General features: G+C 50.4%; 1 protein-coding gene across 1 annotated transcript; it reads right to left on the bottom strand.

The window, feature by feature from the left end:
* Positions 1 to 829: 829 nt before the first annotated feature.
* Positions 830 to 6,771, bottom strand: RAB24 (RAB24, member RAS oncogene family). Its single transcript, XM_032978155.2, has 2 exons — positions 6,645 to 6,771; positions 830 to 2,436 (listed from the first exon to the last, which is right to left on the bottom strand). Exon 2 carries the CDS (start codon positions 2,385 to 2,387, stop codon positions 1,758 to 1,760), a length of 630 nt encoding a protein of 209 aa, XP_032834046.2. The 5' UTR covers positions 2,388 to 2,436; positions 6,645 to 6,771; the 3' UTR covers positions 830 to 1,757.
* Positions 6,772 to 9,265: the final 2,494 nt, after the last annotated feature.

The raw sequence follows: 9,265 nt of genomic DNA, 5'->3' as shown, positions 1-9,265 counted from the left end.
TCCTTTTGATGGTCACGGAACATGGAAACCCTAACATCACTTGCCACGCCTTTAGCTTCCTCTATCCACTGCTGGCCTAGACTACCTCCAGTAATAGCATACTTTATCCAATGCTGGCCGTGACTACCTCTGGTACACCATGCCTATTGCATGCGCTATCCACTGCTGGCCTAGGTTCCATCTATCATGGCCTAGACTCCATCACTATAGGATGCTCTATCCACTGCTGGCCTAGACTCTTGTGCCCCGCCCACTCCGTTCTAACACTTGGCCTACGCCCACTTTTAAACCTTTATAAACAGTTGCATTTAGAGGCTTACCCCCCTTTTCTCTCCGCCTGATGACAACCGCTTGTCTTGCAATCGAAACGTCGTAGTTTTGTGTTTATTCTATTTTTATAATTTGAACCCATCTATGTGATTTTACCGAAAGACCCAAAGAATATAAAGTAATGCTTTTAACATGCAATTCCTTATTTTTCGATTAACAGTTATTTTGGTTAACAGCAGTTTTCGTGGAACGGATAAAAAGACGTTAACGAAGGGACTACTCTATATTTTCATCAAGTGGAAATCGTAGGTGACCATTTCGGTGAACATGTCACACTATCTTTGGCATTCGTCATACAAATAAATAAATGTAACACCTCATAGTGTCTTTATAAAACCATCATTTAAAATGTTTTGACCTTCAGGCATTAACCGGCATGACAAAGTATGGTCAAAGAAATCCCCACGGGCAATGCGCACTGGAGGCATTCACCCAGGGGTGAATTTACAAAGATGTGTGATTAAAATTATCAGAAAAGGAAGTTACTTTAAACCAGGAGTGTACACAAGAGAAGTTTTAATAATAGATTAACTTACAGCCAGTTGAACAAACTTAAGATAATACGAGCTTGTGAAACTAATCACAAAAGTAAACATTTAGGCATGAGCAGCTTGGGCAAGACCGACTTGGCAATATGAACACACAACAAACTAAACACAAAAAAGCAGTTCTAAAGAAATGTTTTAAATCCAAATGAATTAAAAGTGCATAGCTCCAGTGGCTTTCTAATATCGGAAGAGCGTTCCAGACAGCCGCAGAAGCACATCTGAAAGCACTGCGTGATGCGGTGACCATCTTTATTCGACGACCAGCCAAAAGCTGCCGCTACTATTGCCAGGATGAGCGGAGTTCACGTGATGATGGTTTACGGTCCTTGACGAGATCAGCGAAGTAGAGACCGCATGTAGATTCTCAACCACTCGTCCGCCGTCGTTTAAAAGCGTAAACAAGAGACAGGGTGCGCACACGTGAGGAGCACGGCGCGCACACGTGAGGAGCACAGCTCCTCACGGTATTGGTAGCATGCGTGGCTCGCCATCCACTCCCGTGATCGGTCGACGTTTCACTTCACGTTCCCTTCCCTACAAACAAGAAACGTACTATATTTTTATTTTACCAGAGGGTAAGTACCACCGCCACTGAGCCTATGTAGTTCTTTTCAACATCGACCCTGGGCTATCACAAATGATAGCTCAAAGAAGTGGGATTATCGTTATCATCGCGTGGAAATTTATAGCAGCAGCCAAATACTCAAATACTCTGGACGCGTGACGTTGATTCTAAACGTGGAGGGAAAAAGCGGAGGACCCAGAGAAAAATCCACACAACCATGGTGAGAGAAAACGAGCTAACATAGCTCAGTGGGGCCTTATCCACTGATAAAATAAAAGTTTTATCGTTTCATAGTTTATAGTCCCAGGGGGGCCTCACTTCACGCAGCACTTGGAGCCGCCCGCGGCACTCGCGCCACCCGCCGCAAGGTCGACCCCCGACTTCTCCCTCGCTGGCTCGTCCGCAAAGTCCTCGGCGACGGCGCGGAAGAGCGCCTCCACGTTCTCGCCGCTCTTGCTGGACGTCTCGTAGAGGCGCGCCTGCAGCTCGTCAGCCAGGTCCTGTGCGTCGTGGCGGTCCACACGTCGGCCCACCCCTCCTCCGCCCTCCGTCGCGAGGTCGAGCTTGGTGCCGCACAGATAGATACGGCACTCGGGCTCGCAGCGCCGCAGCTCGTCGGTCCAGAAGCGGGCACGCTCGAAGCTGCGCTCGTCCGTCAGGTCGTAGCAGACAACGGCTGCCCGGGCCCCGCGGTAGTAGACTCGGCTCATGGCCTCGTAGCGCTCCGAGCCGGCCGTGTCCCACACGCCCAACGTCAGCGAGCGACCGCCCCGGCCCGACGATGATGACACGTCCAAGCGACGGGCGCCGAACGCGGCGCCGATAGTGTTCTGGTAGGGCACAGCCTGGAAGCGCTGGTGCACAAACCGCTCAACCAGGCTCGTCTTCCCGCTGTACTCGCGCCCCAGAAGCACCACCTTCACGTCCACCTTTTGCCCGCTCATCGCCGCCTCCTGCTGGTGGTGCTGCTGCTGCCGCTGCGGCCGCCAGCTCCTGTTGCACACGGCGCAACCGCTCATTAGGGCTGTCACACATCGACGCACTCGCCGCCCCCCAATCCCCTCTCTCTCTTCTGGCACGATCTGTCGCTACGTTTGATTTTTTTGTTAGTGTATACGTTCGATTTTCGGCATTGTGTGTACGTACGTATGTTGATACTTACATCGCACCTTACATTGCCAACCGTGGAAATCGGAGGTGCGGTGGAAGGACAACAAACTAAACAATGTATGTATGTTGAACTTGGGAGTGATGGTGCTGATGATGATACTCATGATGGTGGTGATGCTGCTGATGATGGTTCTGATGACTGTGTTCATGGTGCTGATAGTAGTGATGGTGATGACAGTGATGATGTATGTTGAAACTTCCTTCGCACCATACGTAGCCAACAGTACTAATCGGAGGTGCAGGGGAAGGACAACAAACTAACCAATATAGGTATGTTGAACTTGGGAGTGATGATGACGGTGGCGATGGTGGTGATAATGGCAGTGATGCTGATGATGGTGTTGATGACTGATGGTGACGTATGTACAGTGAGGGAAAAAAGTATTTGATCCCCTACTGATTTTGTACGTTTGCCCACTGACAAAGAAATGATCAGTCTATAATTTTAATGGTAGGTTTATTTGAACAGTGAGAGACAGAATAACAACAACAAAATCCAGAAAAACGCATGTCAAAAATGTTATTAATTGATTTGCATTATGATGGAAATAAGTATTTGACCCCCTCTCAATCAGAAAGATTTCTGGCTCCCAGGTGTCTTTTATACAGGTAACGAGCTGAGATTAGGAGCACACTCTTAAAGGGAGTGCTCCTAATCTCAGCTTGTTACCTGTATAAAAGACACCTGTCCACAGAAGCAATCAATCAGATTCCGAACTCTCCACCATGGCCAAGACCAAAGAGCTCTCCAAGGATGTCAGGGACAAGATTGTAGACCTACACAAGGCTGGAATGGACTACAAGACCATTGCCAAGCAGTTTGGTGAGGTGACAACAGTTGGTGCGATTATTCGCAAATGGAAGAAACACAAAGGAACTGTCAATCTCCCTCGGCCTGGGGCTCCATGCAAGATCTCACCTCGTGGAGTTGCAATGATCATGAGAACGGTGAGGAATCCGCCCAGAATTCTAGATTTGAAGCTTTCGTGACTGCAAGGATCCATACTCTTTGGTTCTATTCGGTAAAGTCACGTAGGTAAAAATAAAATAACAAAAATCACGACGTTTCGGCCACAACACAAGTGGCCTTCATCAGGTGACGGGACCGGACTGTCCAGAGGACAGCGTTGGAGTGAAGACAGCCCAGCCCAGGTCGCGTCCTTTAAGCTTGTTGTCGCGGCGACAACAAGCTTAAAGGACGCGACCTGGGCTTGGCTTAAAGGACGCGACCTGGGCTTGGCTGTCTTCACTCCAACGCTGTCCTCTGGACAGTCCGGTCCCTTCACCTGATGAAGGCCACTTGTGTTGTGGCCAAAACGTCATGATTTTTGTGATTTTATTTTTACCTAAGTGACTTTACCGAATAGAACCAAAGAGTATGAATCCGCCCAGAACTACACGGGAAGATCTTGTCAGTGATCTCAAGGCAGCTGGGACCATAGTCACCAAGAAAACAATTGGTAACACACTACGCCGTGAAGGACTGAAATCCTGCAGCGCCCGCAAGGTCCCCCTGCTCAAGAAAGCACATATACATGCCAGTCAGAAGTTTGCCAATGAACATCTGAATGATTCAGAGGACAACTGGGTGAAAGTGTTGTGCTCAGATGAGACCAAAATGGAGCTCTTTGGCATCAACTCAGCTCGCCGTGTTTGGAGGAGGAATGCTGCCTATGACCCCAAGAACACCATCCCCACCGTCAAACATGGAGGTGGAGACATTATGCTTTGGGGGTATTTTTCTGCTAAGGAGGCAGGACAACTTCACCGCATCAAAGGGACGATGGACGGGGCCATGTACCATCAAATCTTGGGTGAGAACCTCCTTCCCTCAGCCAGGGCATTGAAAATGGGTCGTGGATGGGTATTCCAGCATGACAATGACCCAAAATTTCGATTTAAAGCTTTCGTGACTGCAAGGATTCATCTTCTTTGGTTCTTTCGGTAAAGTCATGCTCCAGCGCTGCCCTCCAGACAGTCTCGTCCCTTCACCTGATGAAGGCCACTTGTGTTGTGGCCGAAACGTCGTGAGAATTTTATTTTATTTTATTAATTTATTAATTTATTCTCATTCTACGTGACTTTACCGAAAGAACCAAAGAAAATGACCCAAAACACACGGCCAAGGCAACAAAGGAGTGGCTCAAGAAGAAGCACATTAAGGACCTGGAGTGGCCTAGTCAGTCTCCAGACCTTAATCCCACAGAAAATCTGTGGAGGGAGCTAAAGGTTCGAGTTGCCAAACGTCAGCCTCGAAACCTTAATGACTTGGAGAAGATCTGCAAAGAGGAGTGGGACAAAATCCCTCCTGAGAGGTGTGCAAACCTAGTGGCCAACTACAAGAAACGTTTGACCTCTGTGATTGCCAACAAGGGTTTTGCCACCAAGTACTAAGTCATGTTTTGCAGAGGGGTCAAATACTTATTTCCCTCATTAAAATGCAAATCAATTTATAACATTTTGACATGCTTTTTTCTGGATTTTTTTGTTATTCTGTCTCTCACTGTTTAAATAAACCTACCATTAAAATTATAGACTGATCATTTATTTGTCAGTGGGCAAACGTACAAAATCAGCAGGGGATCAAATACTTTTTTTCCTCACTGTACGTTGAACTTCCGCGACGTTATTATCGACAGGCACGTCATTCACGTGCGGAATGCCAACGCACGCGTCTCCACGCTTGCACCGTGGTCTATCCACTGCTGGATTGAAAATAAATGCAACGTCCGGAACTGTATTTTGTGTTCCCACCGAATCCACGCGACTCGCCTCCCCCTACGCCCGAATCGTCGTCTCTCTCACGCGTGATGGGACGCGTTTTCACTGCATCACCACGGCACCTGTACCAGGCCCGGTACACTTTGAGGCCACGTGAAAGTGTCGGTGACTCGCCTGCCGGCCGGAGATCCCAAAGGAACACAGACCCAGCAGGTGCCCCCCCCCAATGGGTTTCCCGGCTTGAGAAGACTGCCCGGATGCACCACCGCCACCTGCTGTGCCCGTCCACGACTGTGCTAACTCGCTGCGTTTTAGCTGCCCGGCGCTCCGCTCGTTATTACAACCCATCATCATCACCACCATTATAATCACCACAGCCACCATCATCATCGCCTTCAATCACCATCACCACCGCCACCATCATCCTCATCCACACCCCACCGTCACTTGTCCACGCGTGATTGACTGCGATGCAGATACGGCGGGGGGGGGGGGCATGGGGGGCTCCTCTGTGCCTGAGCCGAGTGGCGCCATCGTAGGGCCGTGAGAGAGTGGGGGGGGGGGCACCATCATCCAGCAGTGGATTTGAGCACGGCTGAATAATGAAGGAACGCTCCGAGGTGACGGTGGTAACTAGGGGGTAGGGGGGTAACAAGGGGGTGGGGGGTAACGAGGGGGTGGGGGGTGGTAACTAGGGGGTAGGGGGGTAACGAGGGGGTGGGGGGTAACGAGGGGGTGGGGGGTGGTAACTAGGGGGTAGGGGGGGTAACGAGGGGGTGGGGGTGGTAACTAGGGGGTAGGGGGGGTAACGAGGGTGTAGGGGGTAACGAGGGGGTAGGGGGGGTAACGAGGTGGAGGGGGGGTAACGAGGTGGAGGGGGGTAACGAGGTGGAGGGGGGGGTAACGAGGTGGCGGGGGGGTAACGAGGTGGAGGGGGGTAACGAGGTGGAGGGGGGGTAACGAGGTGGAGGGGGGTAACGAGGTGGAGGGGGGGTAACGAGGTGGAGGGGGGGTAACGAGGGAAGGGAGGGGGTAACGAGGTGGAGGGGAGTAACGAGGTGGAGGGGGGGTAACGAGGTGGAGGGGGTAACGAGGGGAGAGAGGGGGTAACGAGGGGGTAGGGGGGGTAACGAGGGGGTAGGGGGGTAACGAGGTGGAGGGGGGTAACGAGGTAGAGGGGGGTAACGAGGTGGAGGGGAGTAACGAGGTAGAGGGGGGTAACGAGGTGGAGGGGAGTAACGAGGGGAGGGGGGGTAACGAGGGGGTAACGAGGTGGAGGGGGGTAACGAGGTGGAGGGGGGGTAACGTACCCGCGCTAGAGGAGAAGTGGAAGCGAGTGGGACTCAGGGGCCGCGGCGATTTTACCGCAGGAAGTGACGCAATTAACCCCTCACCCCACCTGGGGACCGTGGCGTTTTGCGCGCGGCTACCAGGCTGCCAGTCTGGTTATTTCGGTAAAGTCACGTGGGGTATAAATTAAATCACGACGTTTCGATTGCAACACAAGCGATCATTCTACCTACGTGACTTTACCGAAAGAACCAAAGAGTATGGATTCCCTGCAGTCACGAAAACTTCTCACAGCCTCCGAGCTGCGGATGGTTTGTGGTTTTTCTCTCCCTCTCTGCACAAGCGGTAAACCGCGTGAGGAAAAGGTTAAAACCGATAACCGGCATTGTGCCGCACTTCCATTTATAGTTCCATTTATTTGGTATAGCCCTGTGAGCCATTCGGATCTTGAATCGGGTGCAACCGCAACAAACAAAAACATGAACAAGAAAACATCTTAAAGTGACTATGTGACTGTGCAAACAGAAAATCCAGGATAAAACATCAAACTGTTACTGAAATAGCACCGTACACCAACGCTGTGTGCAAAAATCCCAGTGGGATGCAAGTCAACAACAATCACAAGACAACTTAGATTAAGGCCATCAGTCTAACTCCGCACTACAATAAACAAAAACATGGCCAAACTAATAAACGTTTTCGAAATCACCAAAATAAAGCCATAAATGCAATGTAACAGTGATCATAGGGACTGTGAACGATTTTTTACAATTAACTACATAAATAAATTATAACACCAAACCCTAGAGCCACAGCTGGCTGCATGAGTCACTCCACAAACAACAGGAGCATCAGAGTATCACATTTGTCAATGCACCTTTAAGATCAGCACACTAAATCAAAATACAGTTAATACTTTGCAGCGCTCATCCGGAGCGAAACATTTAATTTTATTTTAGGCCACTGAATAGCAGTGGCAGCTAGGGGTGTACAACTCCTCTAGAGCAGTTTTGAGAGAAGATCTCATAGGTAGTGATTCAAGTTGCAGTTGCAATAGCATTCCAGACCCTGGGGGCATCAATAGCAAAGGCCCTTCCTCCGGTTTTTGTACGGCAATGCCTGCGAAAAATAAACCCCTCGGATTTAGCTACGGAATATTTTTTTGACAATGACTGTAAATCCAAATTCTTGGCTCTTTCGGTAAAGTCACGTCGATAGGTTCACGACGACGTTTTAATCGCAACAAGCAATCGTCATCTGGAGAAAAAAGCTTGTCTCTCCTGATGACGATTGCTTGCTTTTTTTCTCCTGATGATGATTGCTTGTGTTGCGATCGAAAGGTCGTAGTTTTTTTTGTTATTTCTTTGAACCTATCTACGTGACTTTACCGAAAGAACCTAGAATATGAATTCCCGCAGTCACGAAAGCTCTAAGCCAAGACTGTATCCAAATGATGAAAAATAAAAGTAGGGGTTTTACCCTTTCTGGCAATAAAACAAGAGTTGCGATATCGACGTTTGAACACGAAATCGACGTTGCCTTTTCTGTAGGCTGGGGAACGAAGGCAGAACACTGCGGCCAGAGCGGTGCTTGGCTGTGGGGAGCAGCGCATCGTGTCCGGCGATCCACAGGGTCCCGGATCAATCCCCTCGAGTCCCCGATACGATGCCCTCTGGCAGTGCTGGGTGCGAGCTCCTGGGCCAGGCGGGAGCGCCATTGTTGAGCGGATCCTGAGAAGTGCCTCGCGGAGCAAAAAAACGCGTTCAGCGAAAATAATTTCTCCCATCAATGAATATAACGATAAAAGTTGTGGCGAAATACGACGTACCACGCACGCAGCCATTTGGCAGAGCAAATAACTTCAGGGTAAACCACATTCCTGCATCATTCCACACCACTGCACAGCAAAATAAAGCATTTTGGCGTGTTATAACGGGCGCCTCGCGCGTTATAACGGGCGCCTCGCGCGTTATAACGGGCGCCTCGCGCGTTATAACAGGCGCCTCGGGCATTATAACAGGCGCCTCGCGCGTTTTAACGGGTGCCTCGCGCGTTATAACCGGCGCCTCGCGCGTTATAACAGGCGCCTCACGCGTTATAATGGGCGCCTCGCGCATTTTAACGGGCGCCTCGGGCGTTATAACGGGCGCCTCGCGCGTTATAACAGGTGCCTCGCGCGTTATAACAGGCACCTCGCGCGTTATAACGGGCGCCTCGTGCGTTATAACAGGTGCCTCGTGCATTAAAACGGGCGCCTCGCGCGTTATAACAGGCACCTCGCGCGTTATAACGGGCGCCTCGCGCGTTATAACGGGCGCCTCGCGCGTTATAACGGGCGCCTCGCGCGTTATAACGGGCGCCTCGCGCGTTATAACAGGTGCCTCGTGCATTAAAACGGGTGCCTCGTGCATTATAACAGGCGCCTCGCGCGTTATAACGGGTGCATCGGGCATTATAACGGGCGAAGTAATAAATAAATATTCGCGTTCTGATCTGTGACAAAGAGCTTGATAGCTCATCGGATTCCTCCACAGTAAATAAATAAATAAATATTAGGGGTCTCCTGAAGTCCAACCAATCAGCGGCGAGCATCTTGGAGCGGCCCTCTCCACACCCCCCGCGCCTTACAAGGGACCGCGGT

Source organism: Petromyzon marinus, unplaced genomic scaffold (assembly GCF_048934315.1).
Source record: "Petromyzon marinus isolate PM22_M1 ecotype Great Lakes invasive population unplaced genomic scaffold, UKy_Petmar_22M1.pri1.0 PM_Scaffold_77, whole genome shotgun sequence".
Taxonomy (NCBI): Eukaryota; Metazoa; Chordata; class Hyperoartia; order Petromyzontiformes; family Petromyzontidae; genus Petromyzon; species Petromyzon marinus.
The sequence above is the reverse complement of the archived record's forward strand: the minus strand, read 5'-3'. Positions and strand labels throughout refer to the sequence as shown.

Excerpts from the sequence above, each read along its gene's own strand:
- RAB24 (XM_032978155.2), bottom strand. The coding sequence starts at position 2,387 with ATGAGCGGGCAAAAGGTGGACGTGAAGGTGGTGCTTCTGGGGCGCGAG.